The sequence below is a fragment of the Ostrinia furnacalis genome, unplaced genomic scaffold, assembly GCF_004193835.3.
Source record: "Ostrinia furnacalis isolate ACB-3 unplaced genomic scaffold, ASM419383v2 OfSCF0694, whole genome shotgun sequence".
In the NCBI taxonomy this organism is placed as follows: Eukaryota; Metazoa; Arthropoda; class Insecta; order Lepidoptera; family Crambidae; genus Ostrinia; species Ostrinia furnacalis.
Genome location: NW_021130933.1, coordinates 1,346,815 through 1,367,849, shown reverse-complemented (window position 1 = coordinate 1,367,849; position 21,035 = coordinate 1,346,815). Strand labels below are relative to the sequence as shown.

The 21,035-nt window shown below is 36.4% G+C and overlaps 3 protein-coding genes across 3 annotated transcripts; all 3 read right to left on the bottom strand.

Moving 5' to 3' along the window:
* Positions 1–6,409: 6,409 nt before the first annotated feature.
* Positions 6,410–8,366, bottom strand: LOC114349574 (facilitated trehalose transporter Tret1-like). The gene is made up of 4 exons (XM_028299988.1): positions 8,232–8,366; positions 7,751–7,948; positions 7,221–7,475; positions 6,410–6,427 (listed from the first exon to the last, which is right to left on the bottom strand). Exons 1-4 carry the CDS (start codon positions 8,364–8,366, stop codon positions 6,410–6,412), a joined length of 606 nt encoding a protein of 201 aa, XP_028155789.1.
* Positions 8,367–11,128: 2,762 nt separating this feature from the next.
* On the bottom strand, positions 11,129–13,865 carry LOC114349655 (facilitated trehalose transporter Tret1-like). The gene is made up of 6 exons (XM_028300115.1): positions 13,516–13,865; positions 13,119–13,442; positions 12,884–13,016; positions 12,577–12,794; positions 12,183–12,377; positions 11,129–11,656 (listed from the first exon to the last, which is right to left on the bottom strand). The coding sequence occupies exons 1-6, from the start codon at positions 13,837–13,839 to the stop codon at positions 11,402–11,404; spliced, it is 1,449 nt and encodes a 482-aa protein (XP_028155916.1). The 5' UTR covers positions 13,840–13,865; the 3' UTR covers positions 11,129–11,401.
* A 1,194-nt stretch (positions 13,866–15,059) lies between these two features.
* Positions 15,060–18,978, bottom strand: LOC114349656 (facilitated trehalose transporter Tret1-like). The gene is made up of 7 exons (XM_028300116.1): positions 18,826–18,978; positions 18,275–18,504; positions 17,628–17,954; positions 17,409–17,541; positions 16,567–16,784; positions 15,903–16,097; positions 15,060–15,405 (listed from the first exon to the last, which is right to left on the bottom strand). Exons 1-7 carry the CDS (start codon positions 18,914–18,916, stop codon positions 15,178–15,180), a joined length of 1,422 nt encoding a protein of 473 aa, XP_028155917.1. The 5' UTR covers positions 18,917–18,978; the 3' UTR covers positions 15,060–15,177.
* Between the last annotated feature and the right edge of the window lie 2,057 nt (positions 18,979–21,035).

Below are 21,035 nucleotides of genomic sequence, written 5' to 3'. Positions count from 1 at the left end.
TTATATTAGATTGGACTAGACAACCTAGCAGATACAATGACCCGATTCTGGTGCCCTTACCGAACTATAAACTATGACGCAAGTTGATGATTTAACCACTGTCAATCGAGCCCCCTGAGAACTTTAGATAGCTAATTTAAAGTCTGGGGATGTTTTAAAGGTTGATGACTGTTTGACATGACCAGCGTTGCCAGTTTTTTTTTTCGCCAAGTCGGGACTTTGGTATTTTTTGAGTGAAAATAGCGGGATTCTTCCGTCAGAAGCGGGACATAGTAAAAAAACGTATATAATCAAAGGTTTTCAAATATTTTATCCTTTTATTTGACTTAAAATTACGTTTACGTGACAATAGATAGCAAAAGTAGCCATAGAAAATGTATTTTAACAAAAAAAATAATTTATTTTAAATCAGATTTACTCTATCGTTAAATTCGTCTTTAGAATAAAAAAAGAAAAATCGAAATAAAAAAGTTATTCTTTAGAATAATATGGAGTTTCAAACAATAGTCTGATGAAGTGTCTCTCTCCGAAAAGCGGGACAGAGCCTGTCCCGCGCGGGACATTTAAATTTGATTTAAAAATCGGGACGTCCCGCCAAAATCGGGACGTCTGGCAACGCTGGACATGACCTACCAAGAGCACCAAGTCTGCATAACTAAGAGTCCTTTTGATAATTTATAAGTGTTTTGTTATTCGGTGCCGAATGCCGGGCCATTAAGAAGACAAGGCTCTTTCAGCCCCCGCTTGATACAAAACTAGGTCGAGACTAGAGATGTCAGTCCCTGCTCTTTTTTCCCGGCATCTCGGGATTATCTACCTAACCTGAGAATCCTCCTCAGATAGATCTAGGTTTGTAAAAAGGTTATGAAATATAGAGTATACTACCTAAGAAGTATCAGTAGGTACATCGACTTTTTAGTTTTCTTGTTATATGTACAATTTAATGCTGTTGAAACATTGTTAAATAAAATATGTATATTCAATTAAGTTGTGCCCGGAAAATGCAACTTTAGAAACATTTCTTTTTATAGTTAAGTATAACGTAAATCTGGGCTGTAAACGTACCTGTAGACAGGAAATCCATATCTTTGACCAATTTTTCCCAAATTTTCCGGACTGGAACACAACCGGAATTTCGCAGATCAGTATCCTCCCCTAGTATCTGGCAAGTGTCATTACTTCCTAAACTTCCGAAATAGCATTGAAACTTCTATCAAATGAGACTGTGGCTGCTAACTCAGCCGTAATAATACTCAACATTACTCAGACTGTGAACAAGCAATGTGAAATTCACAGCTACTTGTCAAAGAAGAACTAGGATAAGGCGAAATTTTAGCTAGGATCAATATTTAGTAAAAATTATAAAATGTGTACGAGTAAGTTACATTTTAAGGCGAAATGAGGAAAGAAAACAGAACGACGAATATTTTCAGGATGACAATGCCACTATCGATTTTGATCCAAAAACCCCAAAATCTGCTTAGATCGAAAGTCCGAATAATGCCAATAACACAATATAAATGTGTAATCTCATAGGGTATTTTGATATATTTTATTCGCACCAGACTATTTTTATTCGCACCACGAGAAGGGTCGGCATGTAACCTAAAACGGGAAACTATGTAAATAAACGAACAAAACGGATTTACCCTTGCGAATATCGGTAAACCATCTTATCCCGTTGTCCGTTGGAGGTGAGACCTGGTTAGGGGTGTCACGTCTCATAAATACTACGGCTAATACGATTCTAACTTAATTCGATTCGAATCAGATGGAGTACATCTCTCTAACAACATGTAGAGTCACAAGGCATGTCCTGTCAAGACAGAGCTTAGTATGGCATTCCGCTTTAGAAATATCGTATATCATCATAGATAATAAATGATATATGAATATGATACTTTCTTTATGTCAGCGAACCATGAGCATAGTTGTAAATTATTTAATAATACTTAGGTTGTAACATAAATAAAATAATAATAACATAATAAAATAAGTTGTAACATAGTAGATAAGTGTTATAATTTATTATGCCCATTCAATCTCTAAAAAATAAGTTTTCCCCACTTTTTAATACCGTTTTTGAGACATGGATAACATGGCAGCTTGAATTTTGTTTGATACAAATCTTCAATCAACTCATACAATAGAATGCTGTGTTGTGTAGCAACCCTATCAGCAGCCTATCACGGGTTCAGCGGCCGCCCTAGTTCGGGACCTTTGAACTGCAGCGTTTGTCGCGATCCTGGTATTTCTCTAATTAATCTCTCCTCAGTGTTATATTTTGACCTTTACTGTTTTTCATTTTCATCTATATCGTCGGATAATGAAAATTTAGCTGCGTAAATAATATCATTTCTTGTTTTATAACAGTCTTGTTTGTTTAGATGAAATGGGGCAAGAGGGTCGTTACTCTTGTGCTAACTTAGTCCAGAATTTTGACTTCCGTCATCAAGCTCGCCCAAACAGGAGGCGATGTACCTTTTGGTCATCTCGTATCTTCATGAAACACACCCCTCATCTCAATACATAAATAGTAATTTTAATTTACCAACGATTACATTAATTTGTGTACACAACAACACATTTTAAATTATACAGAATGACATTATTATTTGTCGGTTTCACCTGTTTGTAAACGGATATTAATGTTTCTTGGTATCATGAAAAATTCAATTAATTGTCAAAGGAAAAAAGCCAAAAGTTTTCAGGGAACCCACATCGAGATGATAACACAGAAAATTGTGTAATCCTTGATAAGAAAAAAAAATCAATTCTTGCAGGTAATTTCCCCAAAAATTTATCTCCGGCATAAGTGGTAAACAAAACATTATTTAAGCAGTACTGAGTAGTACTTATTTCTTTTATTTACAGATCATTTACACTTTAATATACATCTTTGAACAAGTCACTCCCACAAAAGTGGAAACAGATTAAAGTAGAGTACGAGTGGGTCGGAAATTCACATTAATTAACGTTATTAGATTGTCGAAGAAAAACACCTACAGGCTTTCTCTATGTAGAAATATATTTCTGATAGGTCCAGACTTAGGTGCTTCAGCGAATCATGATTAATTTTATTTACCGCACGAAGCCGAAATCAAATTCCAAACTTCTCTACCACTAGTTGAAATTCCATTCGTTTCAAATATCGTTCCCGCATTTAAATGAAAGTATTTAAGGTAAGGGGCAACGTCCTGTCAAGGTATTGACCTGGATAGCAGCATCAGGGCTCCAATTAGTACCTCTCTGGAACTAATGAAGGACATGGCAAAGCTTTTAAAACAGCATAGGTAGGTAAGTCAGCCTCCACAAAAATATTACGTAACAAATTGATTACGAGTTGAAAATTAATTTTCCACGCGACATCATCAATGTAAATATTTTGGGGAAATGCGGTTAATCCGGGAAATCATTAAAAATATACAGGCCATTGATTAAAATTAATATTTGTAAACGCTATTGCGTTCATTGAAATTCCAATTCTCTTCAATATATTTGGCACTACAAATCGAGTCAATATCCTGTATAATCTTATTTTCCATCGGAATATTTCCGCGACTGTTTATTTTCCCAACACTAGAAATATTTCCATCAGGAGTGTCAGTGGCGTCATTAAACGGAACTAAATTAGCTATCGCTTCCCCGAAATGAGACGGATCAACGCTGACTAATTAACTTGGTACTCGAAAGGGGAGACCAAGGTGAGTTTTAACAGAGGAGAGTTGTGACATTGCCGATTTTTGGAAACCTTCTAACAGGGAGCTCGCAACAGCGCGTATTTATTAGCTCGAGACTTAAAATAAAAAACACGCACTGTTAGCGCTCCTGCACACGACGCCGCTACCGCGCCGCCGCCGCGAAGTCGCCGCGCCTTTGCACTGTTTATACGCGCCGCGTGAACACCGCGCCGCGGGCGAAATTATGCTTTGATGGCTCGGTCTCCTCTGACTGTTTTTGAGATATCAAAGATCGACAGCCTACAAATTATTTTTCTGTTCTTTAAAGTTTGTTGACTTTTAAGTTCATCATTACAATAAGTAGGTACATTTCTAAGAACTGCTGAGAAATAATTATAAAAATGGTTTAAGGCTGTACCATTGTACCATTTTACTTTAATTTTGACAAACGTTAAAAATTTGTCAAACTCCATACAAAAAACACCGGTTGTCGTTGTAATTACCGTCAAAGTTGGGTGGTGCAACTCAGCCTAAGTGTTTTAACAAGACTAAACAAGTGATGTTAGTCATTCAGTGTAATTTTATTGGCTTACTAGCTGACCCGGCGAACTTCGTACCGCCTTAGCGTAGAGATTTTCTTAATATTTTTTTCCGTAAGAACCATCCTTGGACTTCCACAAACATTTAAAAAAAAGAATTATCGAAATCGGTTCAGCCGTTCACACGTGATGCCGTGACAACGCGAAACGGGTTTCATTTTTATATATATAGATTTAAACGTAAGCTAGGTACATTTAATTCCGAAGTTGGTACTAAATGACATCAAGTGTTAAATCTCAAGTACCTAGGAGTAAAAGCCGGGTAGCGGAAATCTTGGATCCCCTTGGAATTATAACTTGGAATATTTTATGTTTTTCTGGCGATGTGATTGGCCTATACATATACTCTGAACTCTAAAAATATAAAATATTTTCTTAAAGTTCACGACCTACGGCTAATCACTTCGATCGAGTTGTTTTGGTTTCGAATCGAGTTGTTTCTGTAGGTATAGGTACGCATTCTCTCAATTAATTCAAACGAAACTATATTTAAACTTCCAACAAATTAATCAGGCAATTAAAACAAAATTCAAAATAAATATACCTACTTACCTAAATGGACATTTGTGGTGAGCCCACTCGTAACGCAAGCATATTTGGCTTACCACTTCTTTACGGGGTGACTTTCTCCCACCACTACTTCGCAGCACCAGCCGACATGTTATTCCGAAGTGGTGATAGGCAACCTTCACTATTAAAGAACTTGAATTTTGTATAAAATATGGTTTACGACTTATTTTTTTTTCATCATTTGATTTGTCTTTCAGTAGGTTACTACGCTCTTAGCTACATAACTAGTGATGGAGGTTTTTATTTAAGTATTTTTTATTACTAAGTACAATCTAAAGGTGACTTTAAGAAAACCTATCGAAGTCGATTAAATCAACACCTTTGCTTACAAGTTGGTCTCGAGTCAAAGGACTGTTCGTTCAAACGAATTCTGAGTATGAAACACACATACAATGGGTATTTCTTAACAGCTTAGAAGTAGGTATTCCATTGAGCAAAATTATATTTGTATTTTGGATTACGATTCTACATAGGAACACAGATGATTAACCTTTCGATTAGCGCACCGTGTGAGGTACACGCACTATTATCGTATAAGGTTGTTAATAATTAAATCCTTTCACGGCAATGTCCCGTGAATTACAAAATTATCAGTCACGTGAAAATATGGGAACAACAGACGCGTGTTCCCACTTCAGAACAATAAACGGGTTGGTTGCGTCGAGGTTTGAAATGGAAACGTCGTTAGTCAAAACTCCTTTGTACAAAAAAGGACTGCGTAAAAAGATGGAAACGAATGAACGAACGTATGATGACGAACTCAATAAATATGTGAAATAAAAAAATTGATCAAATTCTAATTCATTTGTTGGGAAATGTCGGATCGGAATCTTTATCAAGTCTGAAAAGTCTGAAAACCCGAATTCTGAACAAATTTTGCTTGGTATGATATAGAAATTCATTACATTTGGAAAAGTTAAAATATACACAAATCTCGATAGCTCTACTATGGTTATGGCCCATCAATTAGGACGACAGCAGTATGTGATCGGAACTTGGTGTCTCCCTATAAAGCCATCCACTCGAAGGCAGGTAAAGAACCCCGAGGACGCGTGATGGGAACGTTTCAGGTGCAACAACCCTTTATAAGGGTAAGAGGGCCGCAAACATGGCTGAATAGCAGAGGGGTCTGACCTAGAACAATAGGCATAGCAGGACTGCCTGTTATGCAAAACATGTCCGGTAGCATTGAATATTGCTACGATGTTATGTTAGGAAACCTATTGTTGGCACAAGATATTTTGGCATAAGCTCTAGAAAAACATTAAAAGAAACTACGTGTTACATATTTCTTTACTAGCAGGTAGGAAAGGTAGGTTTTCGGAAAAAAAAAGTACTCAGCACGTCTTTGCGAGTAGGTAGTACTTTATTTAATTTTGATGGTCAGAATTTTTGCAAAGCAAACTCGTACTGTATTAAAATGGTCGCAAAACAATAGTTTGACATGAGGTTTGTTCTTGAATTCTTTGTATCTTCAATTATGATCGTTATGCGCGTCATTGTTAACAATAGGTCTAGTGCGAGTCGGACTCGCGTGCTGATTCCATACCCTAAATTTTATCATCTGCCTATCGGTTTCTGTTAAGCAAAGATCATATATATTTCTGAATCCTAATGTAATTTTTCAATGTTAAATAATGTTTGATTAAAAAAAAAGAATTAACTTTGCATAAATTTACAAGTCCTATACCTACATTACTTTTTTAACTTTGAGGTGCGAATCCCTAAACCCAATCAATTCAGCAAATTACATTGTTTTCAACAAATATTGTACCTAAGTATTTGATCTTAAACACGCACAGTTTTTGATACAATTAAGATATGTCACTTACTTTAATCAATAAAACTAATTTCCTCATTAAAAAGTAGGTACATAATTATATTAAAGAGATAATAGATTATGTATAGACGACTTCACATCAAGGCAAGCACTGTAGCTGTTAATTAATTCCAATAGATGCGACTTTGCAACAATAATTTATCGCCTGATAGGCATGGACTTACACCTTATAACTGAGTAATTCATATTTCATGTGTATATTCTTTAACAAAATACGCACGAACACTCCTTAAGAAGTAGTGTAATAAGTTCGTGAGCTGGAAGTTTCAAGGGAACGACCACTTTTATTTCAGGACCTGGTAGTTTAGATAGATAGATAAATGGTTTATTTGCAAAACACATTGACACACAAGAAGCAAAAAGTAAGATTAATAAACACAGGAGTAGCAGGAAAGATATAGTACATTACAAAGAGAAAGAAAGAAAATCCTGCGCGCTAAGGTATAAGTGTGCCGCAGCGATGCAAAAAAGCAGAGAGCTCAGTGTAGACACTGCTCTGAAATGAGCAGAACACTGATTTTCAGCTCTTGCTTGAAAAAAAAAAGCAGTTTCAGGAGTAGCACTTTTGTTTCCAGCCAGAATGTCCTCTATTTCTTCTGTAGTTTTGCCTTTAGTCTCGGGAATGAGGAAGAACACAAGTAGCGCTCCAAGAACATTAACCGATGCTGACATGAAGAACACAGAGTAGAGCCCTAGAGCGCTCAATATCAGCTCGAAGAATATCACTTGGAGGAACGTGCAGTTCCAGATGAACATGTGAATGAGGCCAATCAACTTTCCACGTACCTGGAAAATAAGTAACCTATATTACGTCTTATAAGTAAGTTAAAATATGTAAATAATTTATGTATTTTACCGATACTTAACAATACATAATACAGCTATTATTATATTTTCAGATTTCGCTTGAACTAACTACTGTTGACAAGGTCACCACATAAGATTTTCATACAAGTTATAATAAGCATATTGTATGGAGAAGACTTTTTCACAATATCTATTGTAAGTAGATACTCGTACCTATTTACAGTAAATTAGCTTCATTAGGATTTAATTCTTACTTGAAATTTAAACATGTCATTCAAAATGATAATATTGACTATCGGCACCACTCCTGCTGTGTAGCTGAAGACTGCAGTCGCAATAGTCACCACGAGTACCCAGCTCGGGACCGTCGCCCCGCTCCACTGCACCAGCAGCGCCGACGCCAGGCAGCTAAGTGACACCGCGCTCACCGAAAATGCCCCTATAAGCAGTGGCTGAAACCGCACCACAATATTACCAATATTTCCTGCTATAAACAACACAAGGAATGTAAATATCCTTCTTGGTTGTAAAAGTAACCTTAGTAGATTACATCCTACTTAAAATCTTCCAATTAGTATTTAAACATTTCACCTTGGCTTGGCGAAGATTTTAAGTAGGATATAGGAACAAACTCCTATATTCTTCTCCAACATAACACAATTCTCTGACGCAGCCATAAAAAGAAAAGCTAAAAAAGCGATAAATACATTTTAAATACGTTAAGATATTAACTACCTTTCTTCCTGTCTTTTCTACAAGATCTATGGGTACAACCGAACCACATATCATGGAAACTGGTACTATCAGGCTCTGTAGTTCTGGATTGATGGAGAAACCGGCCTTCGTTATGATGCTCGCCGCGTACGTCATTATTGCAAAAGCACCGTGGAATGCCTGACAGCAGAATATGCTTAGACATAATAAATACCCACGGCGCCACGATTTGCTTTTCACTGAAAAATTTTAAGATTAGGTACTTTTAGAAAAAGTCGATTGATTTAATTAATATAGGACTAATGTACTTACATATCGCAACCAAAGTCAATTTCTTTTCAGTTTCGTAAAATATCTGTTCGTTTTGCATGTAGTTCATTTCATTTTGTATAATTACATCATCAACACTCAATCCTCTCAGAGTTGCTAGAACTTTGTGTGCTTCCTGGTGAATATTTTTACATTACAAAATAACTTTTTATTGGAGATCAGTTAAGTGAGAGTCGTATTCTTGTTCTGAGGGTTCTGTACCCATACTAACTCCAAAGTCTTTCCTTCCATTCCTCTCATTTATTACATTCTGAGACCACACGAACATTTATTATAATGAAAACATTACTTGGATAAAAAAAATATATTATTTTTTAACCAAGGACGTGGAAAAGAAACTTACTTCAAGTTTTCCTTTTTTTACAAGGAACACTGGAGTTTCTGGTGCTATAGGCGTACAACATAACACTATAATAGATACACAAAGCGCTATCCATAAAGTAATATGGTAGCCCAGGTAGCTTCCCATAGCGTATACGGCCAGTACGCCGACATGTTGAAACGACAAGGCAAGTGACATTAGCGATCCTCTTAAACTATCTTGGCTTATTTCTCTAATATACATCGGAATCACAATAAAACTTCCGCCCAAAGAGACGCCTCCGAATATCCTTGCGGCTATAAGGACTGCTTTGTGCGTTGCTAATAATTTCAATATCCAGGACACCTAAAAGAATATTTTATATGTAGTATCACAAAGTGTAAAACCTTATGTATAAAGCTCTAATACTTAAATTCTTACCGCGTACGTGGACTTAATGATTATGACAGCAACTTTTCTACCATAGACTTCTGCAATATACGTATATAAAGGCACCCCGACGGCACCCGCTAAGGTTGACGTGCAAGCTATGAACGATACTTCAACATCTGTCAAAGCAGCGCCAATCGGAGACTCATCGGACTGTAAGAATTTCTTCATAGGTGAAACCCAGCCTACGTGTACCTAAGCCATATTCTAGGAATACAGACGCACCTGAAATTGATGAATAGGGACACATTATTATCTAGTAATCCAATAGGTAACATGCTGGAAATGTGGAAAATAACTACACGCGGATGTTTTCGTAGCGTTTTATGATCGGGTAGTCACGATTAGGTATAATGATCGACTGCGTACGACAGAATTAAACAGATTATTTTACTTATACAGAAATGCGAGTGCCCATTGAAAATGAGTATGGCCATTTTTCACTCGTACCACGAATATTGTTAACAACATATCTTCTCAGTTTCGGTAACATTGTTCTCAAACATTTGGAACAAGACGCGTGCACGTGGTTAACTTGTAGGCGCGAAACAAAATAAAAATGTTATTTGGTATTATGTACACGTATTGTACAGTCAATAGCATCTCTAATTACACATTTAAGTAGCGAAAACGCTTTTATTACAGCTACATATGATACCACGGTGTTTAACTTATTGTGTCGTTATCTGTACTACATAAAGTAGGACGGAGTACCTACCTATGCCTAATTAGTGTGAACGCTACGTTAAAGTATTCAATAGATGTGAGTATTATAAATATAATTAGTGTATTGGATTATTGGAGGTCCACACAGTGGAGTCGGCGCTTACACACAACACGGCACACACACACGCGTCGAGACTGGATTTATAGATTTAACTTGGTTTTGAAATTGAACTGTAGACGTTGACCGGGGACTCTTTTTGAATCCCTTTGCGCTGCCACCAAATGTTATGAGCCTCNGGCTATCGCATGATATAAAATATTTGCCTATTGTTTTTAAGATACCCACGCTTTCGCTTGTTTTTTAAAGTAGAGGTGTAAACTAAAAATTAAAAACTTAAATCGATGTAATTTTTCGAGAAATGGGTCAAGCCCCAAATTTGAAGTATTTTCATCGATAAAATTGTCCATAGATTACGCCCTTAAAGTTTGATCACTACATGCCCGGACACACTGTATATTTAAGTTATCTATAAGTGGTCCTAGTCGCTGGAAGAAAAATATTAAATTTTTATGGATCCAGCGACTGGGACCGCGGTTCCAGTTAATTGCGGTCCCAATAGCCGGAAACCTCCAATGGAAAAGTAAGAAAATTCTCTTTCTTTTTCTAATCTACTTAGATTATTACAATTTAGAGAATGTATAATAAGGTAGGTAGGTACACCTCAGCTGTCTTTTGTCATTGGAGATATTATTATTCAAAGACATTAAACATGAATTTGAAAAATATTCATTAGAAAGTAAAAATTGGAAGTAATCGACGTAAAACCAAACAAATTAAAACACAAAGTTGGCGAGTATAGATAGATGTTTGTTAGATATTCTTTCAAGCAAAAAATATTTTATTACCTACACAGAAGCTGTTGTGGTTTGTTGAAGCTTAAACTCCAGACTAACACAATTAAAAGCTTTTTAATAAGTTTGGCCTACTTAGTTACTTTTTATCACAATCTATCGAGACAAAATCGCGTTTAAATATACCTACCTATCTAATAACAAATTGTATTACTACTTACATAATAAAAGTCTGTTAGGTAGTCAGTTTGCATTCGTATATTTATAAAACAAAGAATATTAATTACTAATATTAATAATACTGTCTTAAAAAAGTTAATCATTAATTTATTCACACTAATTTGTGATGTTTGCACACACCCCCTTACTAACAAAAAGTTACAAAGTTTTAAAAATAATTTATATTTTATACTAAACGTCATTTTGAAACACTGTTCAACGAGTATTTAATTATAATTTTTATTCGTCAGGGTGTTAGTATGTGAGAGAAAAACTCTCATTTTCAATATCACTTTTTGAAGTACTGTAAGAGCTTGATGATGTTGTTGATGAGTTTCATGACTGCAATTTTTCAGGGGAACGATCACTTATTTCATGAGCTGGTAGTTTCAAGGGTATTGCCACTTCTTTTGCCAGCCAGAATGTCTTCTATCTGTTCTGTAGTCTTGCCTTTGGTCTCTGGAATGAATATTAGTACAAGCAGCGCGCCGAAAATGTTGATCGCAGCTGACATGAAGAACACAGAGTCGAGCCCTAGCGCGCTGGATATCAGCTCAAAGAAGACTACTTGCAGGGATGTGCAGCCCCAGTACACCATGAGGATGAGGCCAATTATCTTTCCACGCACCTGAAAAAATAAATATGATTTGATACTGAATTTCAATTATCTTAATTATTTCAAAACTCGGTAAGTAACTGATGAAAATTGACAATCAGCGTAAGTAATAAAGCGTACTGTTATGAGCCTCTGNTAACAGTACGTTCAAAACTAAAAAAACGTCCAATGTTGTGAAAATGGTTTCCCGAATGCGGGCCATCGAGTTTTTGTACAAAATTTAGATTTTAGACCAATCTTTTTTTTTCACATTTTTATTGAGGGTCCACTAACTCTGAATTATGTCTAAGGCTGAGTTGCACCACTTAACTTTGACCGTAACTTTAACGATAACCGGTGTTTTTTGTATGGAGCTTGAAAGAATTTTGACGTTTGTCAAAGTTAAAGTAAGATGGTGCAACCCAGCCTAAGATTGCATCTTGAGTTCTTGTTAATTTTAACTGACTCATTTAACACCTGCATCTCACTTGATAGAAATTTATGAATCAGAAATCAAAATTATCAGGCCGAAGATTAGGTATTACTCATGAATTCTTACTTGAAATTGGAACATGTCGTTAATAATGATATTGGGTATCGGCACCACTCCCGCTGAGTAGCTGAAGACCGCAGCCGCGATCGTCACCACGGGCACCCAGCTCGGCACCACTACACCGCTCCGCTGCACCAGCAGCGCCGACGCCAGGCAGCTAAGTGACACCGCGCTCACTGAAAATGCCCCTATAAGCAGCGGCTGAAAATCCAACAAAATATAGATTTTCCACCACTTCATTTAACACCTGTAATATGTAATTTACGTACGTTCCACAAATAAACGAATTTTGATTTGATTTCAAGTAGCACTATAAACATTTGTACTTATAGAGTTAGAACTACCTAGTAGGTTGAAATATTTTTTGAAACGGACTTCCAGCATTAGGAAGTAATTTTACCTTTCTTCCTGTCCTGTCCACAAAAAGTATCGGTGCAACTGAACCACATAACAGACAAAGCGGCACTAAAAGACTTTGCAGTTCTGGATTGACGGAGACACCAACTTGCGTCATGATACTCGTCGCATACGTCATTATTGCAAATGCACCGTGAAATGGTATGCAACAAAATAAGATCTGACATAGAAAATACCCACGGCGCCATGATTTGTTCCTGACTGCAAAAAAAAATACAATTCCTTATATACCTACGACAAGTAATGTACACATTATGGAATTTGGGAAATAATTGTTTTAAAATACTTACATATCGTAGCTAAGGTCATTTTGTGATCTGTTTTATGATTTGAATCTACGTTTTCAAGATAGTTTATTTCGTTTTGTATAATAACGTCATCAATTTGCAATCCTCTCAGATTTGCTAGCACTTGTTTCGCTTCCTGATGCAAAAAATATAAAATACAAATATTAAATTAAAACCCACTTAAGTTTAAAAAATACAGAAATAGAGTCACGTCGATTGAATACATTGAAAAACTTACTTCAAACTTTTCAATTTTTACAAGGAACGCTGGAGATTCTGGTGCAATAGGCATACAACTTATTGCAACGATGGAGATGCAAAGAGCAATCCACAGGGTACAGTTATAACTCAGATAGCTTCCCATGGCATACATGGCCAGTACGCCGACATGCTGAGACGACAAGGCAAGTGACACCAGCGTGCCCCTTAAACTATCTTGGCTTATTTCTCTGATATACATCGGAACCACAATGAAACTCCCTCCTAGAGACACACCTCCGATTATTCTCGCTCCCATGAGGACTGCATTGTGCGTTGCTAACAATTTCAAATTCCAGGACACCTAAAGGAATTTAATATTTGTGATTAATGTTGTAAAAATTGTAATTTATTAGGATCTATCTTTGATTGCTTACCGCGTACAATAACATTATAGTTACAACCGCAACTTTTCTACCGTAGACTTCAGCAATGTACGTACATATCGGCACCCCGACGACACCCGCTAATGTCAACGTGCAAGCTACAAATGATATTTCAACATCTGTCAAAGGAACGCCAACGGGAGATGCGTCTGACTGTAATACCTTCTTCATAGGCGACACCCAGCCCACATGAAAGCCATATTCTAGGAATACAGATGAACCTGAAACGAACATAAGCATGCTTAAACGATATATAGATCTGACGGTCGTTAAGGAAGACCCATATCTTTTTTCATTCTTTCTCCGTGACAGCATAGGCTGACAACGGATCAGTGAATAATAGTCGAACTGACACCTTTAACGACCTTAGATTATAACAAAAAGGGAAGAAACGGCATAATACGTCTTGGAAGTGTCCCACTTAAATGATGCCCATGGGCAAAATTTCGTTTTTTAATCATAATCGGGCTGACCTCGGCAGTGCAGTTACGTACGTTCAGAGCCTTCTTGTATGGTGTGAAGAAATTCCAGCTTTTCTTAAAAAATATTAGAACTGATTATTTCACTTACACAGAAATGCCAATATCCACTGATAAAAACGACCATTTGTTATCCTTGTTAACCAGCTATTATTATTAATCGAATGTTTATTAACAAAATATTGTCTTGTTTCTGGTAACATTCTTATTAAACTTCGGAAATAAGGAAATTGTATCAGTGTAATATTACGTTATATTTTTATATATATTTTTAATTATCTACTTTTAATCGTTTTTAAAAAAATAAGTATTTATCGTGCATAGACACGTGAAAACGTGGCAACGTCGTGTTACAACATAACGAGCATACCTATTTTCTTTGCATTTTATTTAAAATAATGATGCCATCGAAAATTACTAACGGTACACTTACTTTACACGTGCTTCTAGAGTAAAACATTCTGATGCATTAAATTACTGAAAATATATTACAGAATATAAAACACATCGTATTTCATTACCCATAACATGGTTCTTTTGTTTTATATCGTTCCAAATTGACTATATATTTCTATCTCCAACAACTCTTTAAATAGCTGTTGTAGGTATCGTTTTCTGACTCATTTTCAAATAAAACGGTACTAATTGGTAAATTACCTATTAAATAAATATTACCTAAGTAAAATTACTTAAACCAGTTTTTGCATTGTATCTTAAAATTAATTTGTTTTCTTGTAATGATAGATAGTGCCATAATTATCTTTTACAGTTACCAGTTGCGAATTTAAATAAAATCGTGTGGTTGAACGTACTATAAGACTATTTATTTATTTAAAACTTCAGCACACACATAAATACAATGCACTGTGGCGGACTTAATGCCGGACGGCATTCTCTACCTATTACCTAACTGCCCACGCGTACTGGCCACGCCTTCGCCCGCTTAGCAACACCACACTATTATTACGAAAATTAAAGTAATGAGTTTTTATGTCGCCAACATGAGAAGTGATTGATTTTCCACACAAAAATCTCCCTTTTCACCCTCTTTAAGTTTATCTCGATAGTAAGAAAACTATCAGGTTCAGTAGTTAGAAGGTCACAAACAGAGTTACCGTCGCATTCAAATTACTTGGATAGTTGCTAAAATTAAAAACTCATATTTCATTGAAATTTATTTTCGGTTTCCTAACAGAATTTTCTCGATCTCCTCGACGCTCTTGCCCATCGTTTCGGGCACGAATATCAACACTACGAGGGCACCGGCCAGGTTGATGGCAGCGAAGATGAAGAACATCGTGTGGGCCCCGAAGGCGTTGGAGATAGGATCGTATACCGCCAGCTGCACTGCCGATGTGAACCACCCGTACGTCACTATGCAGCCGATCAGCTTCGCGCGAACCTGGAACAATAGGCCATTATTAATATACAAAGTAACAAACCAACAGATTCCCTTTCGTTTACATGATACATTGATTTAAGGATGTCACACTAGGAGAACTGAACTGACTGAAACGGAACTAGGAGAAACCTGTATTTTAATAAATCCTTGTAACATTTAACACGGATCTGTAAACATCCACTGAATCCATAACAAAACACTCTACTAAGAAATAAATCTGTTAAATGTATTGTGAAGATGTACTCATCAACAGCCCTTTACAGTCCACTGCTGGACTATGAGCCTCCTCCACTATAGTGGAGGGTTTTGCCATAATCTCCACGCTAGGCAGGCGGGTTGGAGATCGCAGTTTAAAAGATTGATGTTTTTCAGAGAGCGCTGCTGCCCATTCTCTACACTGATACGAAGATGTACTCACTCGTACATATTTTGCGGGGACCGACCCTGGATACTCTGGGGCAATAGACAGTCCGGTCTGAATGACATGAAATACTTACTTGAAAATTAAACATCTCGGCCAAGAGAATATAAGTCACGGGCAATATGCCGGCAGCGTACGCCCATACAGAGACCACGATGCTCACGACGGCCACCCATCCCGGGATGGCCACGCCGTTTTCCTGCAGGATGTGGACGATCCCTAGGCACAGCCACGCCACCATCGTCACAGCGAACGCTCCACTCAGCAGAGGCTATAAAAAGTCCCGGAAATGTATGGATAAAATATATTCAATACATCATTCGAAATCTAAAGCTAAACTATTTAAAGATTGTAATATGGCTAGACAATATTTTAACAACTGCCATGGTGTCAGAGTCATCTATCGCTTTAACTCTTCGTGTGCCTAATTAGCACAAAGAGTACCTATCCCAATCTAAATAATAATTTAGATTATGTTAGCTATAGGCTGCAAAATGTGAGTACGTACTTTTACACAACTTATTTCCATTACACAAGATGCCACAGTAGTATTATTATCGTTGTCGCGGCGTCCAGCCTGCATGGTCAAAGACATAGACAAGGACTGGCTGACGATAAACGGGACGACGTTTTTCTTGACTTGACTTTTGACAGAGGACGAACAATGGACGGTAAGTTTTCTCATGAAATTGTAAAGTTTTATACCTATATTGGTAAATTAAATCAATCATAGTGCCTACCTTTCTTCCAAATCTCTCCACAAACGTGATAGCCACGAAGGAGCCCAAGATCATGACGATAGGCACGCTCAGGGTCTGTAGCTCAGGGTTGACGGTGACGCCGGAGCGCGTCATGATGCTCCAGGCGTACGTCATCACGCTCATGGCACCGTTCAAGTCTAATGCAGTCATGATCAGCATGCATAAGATAAAGCCGCGACGCCAAGCTTTGTTTTTAACTGAAATATAATAACACCCATGCGATCCCAACTAATATTATAAATGCGAAAGTAACTCTGTCTGTCTGTCTGTCTGTTACGCTTTCCCGCTTAAACCTCGCAACCGATTTTGATGAAATTTGGCATAGAGATAGTTAGAGTCCCGGGAAAGAACATAGGATAGTTTTTATCCCGGTTTTTGAAACAGGGACGCGCGCGATAAATTTTTTCTGTGACAGACAAAATTCCACGCGGGCGAAGCCGCGGGCGGAAAGCTAGTTAAGATATAGTAGAAAAGAACAATTCAAGCTCATCAGTGGGTGTCGTAAAAAGCGATTTCTTCTTCCTCGTTCCCTCACTGATGAGGATCGCGACCACAGATAGTGTTCCTCCACAGACTGCGGTCATAAGCTGTGTGGACCGCACGATGCAAGCGATGAAGGGACTAATATGCGAACATTAGGCCTACCCAGTGGGTGTATCGGCCAGTGAGCGAAGTGAATAGGTTCGCGCTCTTACAGTGGTGGCATAAATGAATAGTGATGAAAAGTTTTTGATTACAAACAAGTTAACTCAAAATACAGCATCACCGTTCGTATTTTCTAAAGGCTATAAAATAATAGTTACATAGATAGAGGTACTTACAAATAGACCAAAATGTAATATGTTCCATGGTTTGATAATGGTGCTCTTCATTTTTCATGAAATCAATTTCATTTTGAACAATTTTGCTGTTGATATCTAAACCTCTTAATTTAGCAATGGTTCTAGCGGCGTCCTGTAATAAGAAATTGTATAACTTGTACGTGTTTGAAATTAAAAATTACTGTAATCGTGCATATATGGGTAGACAAAAGATTTCACCTCAGTTTTTCCTTTCTTGACTAGAAAAGCCGGTGACTCAGGTGCTATAACCACCAATAGCACTGTGGATATGATAGGCACGCACAGAACAATCCAAAGAACGACATAATAGTTTAGGTAGCTCCCAATAGCGTACATGACGAGCAAGCCAATGCTCTGCGACATCATGGAGAGAGCCACTAGTGTTCCTCTAATGTTGTCCTGGCTTATTTCTTTGATATACATTGGCACCAAGTTGAAACACCCACCAGCAGGCAAGCCGGCAAATATCCTCGCCACTATAAGTACTGCTGTGTGGGTAGACAGCAAAGTTATTATCCAACATATCTGTAATAGAAAATCTGTTTTCAGGCGATAAAGCATTTGAATATTAAAAAACCTTTTTCATTTATATTCAACCAGTATTTGACTCACTGAATTCGGTAAATGCTTTACATACATGCATGAATCCATTAAATTGTTAACACGTGTAAGAATGTGTTACTTTTCTAGGTGTAAATTTACACGTAGTGGAATTTTTCAGACCATATTAATAAAAAAAGGTTTTTGTAAAGATATGAGCTCCTGAATATAAATGCGTTTACGCTTCAGAAGCAGCAATTTCTTTAACATCTTATAAATTCTTTTATGAGTAAAAAGGATCTCACCGCCTGTGGTATCACCATGGTGATAACGCCTATTTTCCTCCCATACGCGTCTGCTATGTACGCGTACATCGATACACCGAACACAGCCGTTATAGGCATAGTACTGGCGATCCATGACACTTCACTGTCAGTTAAGGGTACCCCAGTTGGAGAGTCGTTAGACTGTAGGACTTTCTTCATGGGTGACATCCAACCGTTTTGCAGTCCATAGTTCAAAAGCGTCGTTGCAACTGCCAAATAAAATGAACGTATCATGCATCATATCATTACTGATGTCATATTGTAATACAATAAAATAAATGTTTCTTTTTTTTCTTTCCATCGTCTTTGTTTGTAGAAGACACTCCTGATTTCAATGATTGGTTACACAATTTTATGTTATTTCTAGCGTAAGTGCAGAATTGCATTTTGTAGTAATTGTGTTTTACTGTATAGGTAATGCCCATTGTTTCTTAGGGTTCAATCGATAGCCAAGGTACGACTAATGAGCACTTAGAAGCAAAGCATTCGGCTCTTAACTAGAGTTAAAGTTAAAGACCAGCTTACAGTACCTAATATTGTGACCAACCACTGCACATAAGTGTGGCCCGTTTTAACACCACTAACAGAGACGTTATCTTCACTATTACCGCTAGGCACCATGGTAAATATGTAATGGTGTACAAGTTACGTTATTTCTACAGCTTCAAAGAATTATTACTGAAAAAGCATTTACGATTCGAGAGCGCTCTTACCCACTATCTCATAATAATAATTACCTATGATATAGGGTTGTCAATAATAATATTGTTTAGTTAATTCTGAAGTTGGTTATCATTGATAATATTTTTGTAGTTCATTTTTTGTACCGAAAGCATGTCAAAACTTTCATGTTAGATTGTTTTTGAAACATGACAATATTAAAAGAGTAACATGTACCTATTGATTTCTTACTTACCTACCTAATTGTCAAGTTTGCATAGTATTCAACTAGATTAAGTAAGAAATATTAAACCAAAAGTTTAATCAAAGTACGAACAATGTTTTTTATTATTTTTTAAATAATTTGTAGCGATTTTGTCAACCATTGTAATATAATAATTCCTCAGAACAAATATTTGTAATTCAAACAAATATACAATTTGTTCAGAGAAAATTCTTAGAAAATAGTTGGATTGTATTTTTGTATGCTTTTTTCTTTTTATTAAATACCAAAGTCTATAAAAAACTTAATTACTTATTTACATTCAGTTTAACTCTAATTTATTAAAGAAGCCATGAACTTGCTTCGTATACCATGGTATAATGATTTTTGCTTTGTAAAGTAGTGCGTGAGTTATTTCGTGCATACGAAAATCTCATACTATTTGAGAAGTACCCAGTTCTTCTAATTCCTTTAAATCTGTGTTACGTCTGTTATGTCATAAACAAGAGAAACCGCATGTAAACGGAGTATAAAAGATAATTAATTACTTATTTACATTCAGTTTAACTCTAATTTATTAAAGAAGCCATGAACTTGCTTCGTATAACATGGTATAATGATTTTTGCTTTGTAAAGTAGTGCGTGAGTTATTTCGTGCATACGAAAATCTCATACTATTTGAGAAGTACCCAGTTCTTCTAATTCCTTTAAATCTGTGTTACGTCTGTTATGTCATAAACAAGAGAAACCGCATGTAAACGGAGTATAAAAGATAAATGCCTATTTTAAAGGTAAGATTAAACAATGCTTGATCTTTGATATGCTAAATACATAATATCTTTGTGGTTACTGCGCAAACAAAGACTACTTAATGAAACTATTTTTAGGTAATCAAAATATACATTTAACATCAAAACTCCATAATTAGATAACCACTAGCATCTTGCATATTTTTACAAGTTTAATCACCATACTTAGATTAGATTTGTATAACCAAAATCCATACATTGCGCTCTACATTTCGCCACACATAAAAAAATATTATCTGTGTTCATACTTTTAACATCAATGAACATCATGATTACTGCGATCCTCAAGATCATGGCCTCTGTGGAATTATTAGACTTTCACATAAACACAAACATCACTAACATTTACACAGGAATTAAAAGTACTGTTTTACCAAACGTTTCAATGACGATTTATCTGTCCTATCTTCAAAGGCAGACTTTATGATGTTTACACTTAAAATATTGCACTTTTTCATCATCCGCTGCTGAAATAAAATTAAATGTCTGAAATGATCAAGGCAAGTGCTCCGTTCCGGCCTTCTAGGTTGACCTAGAGACGTCAGGATCTAATATTGGTTTGTAACTGATACGAGATGATTTAGTTTCATATCGGTGTAATTAGTCAATGCGCTGTGACCTTAAATCAGATTCGAGCTCTTCAAAACGCTAATCTCCCTGGCGCCGATTTAGACTCATTTGTAACACTTGTAAATAGTTCCTGGGGTCAGTGTTTTCGGAAGTAGATTGAAGTGTAGCAGAAAAGGCAGAAATATCTAGGTTCGGTATCAAGTGGCTGCGTTTCAGCTTGTGAAGTTGATCTCTTACTATCTATCATTATTTACCTGTAAACTTCTAGAAAACTGACCGTTATTTTTATACATACAGTATGACTTAGAATTAAATTTTTACCAAAAATATTATTACATTTTTACCAAAAATATTACATTAAATTCAATTTTAAATCAATTATTATTAACTTACCGTGAAATAGTAAAGAAAAGTCATGGAAATGGGTTAAAAAATATACCTTTCTTATTTCTTTACTTATAATTTTACTAAGATACCT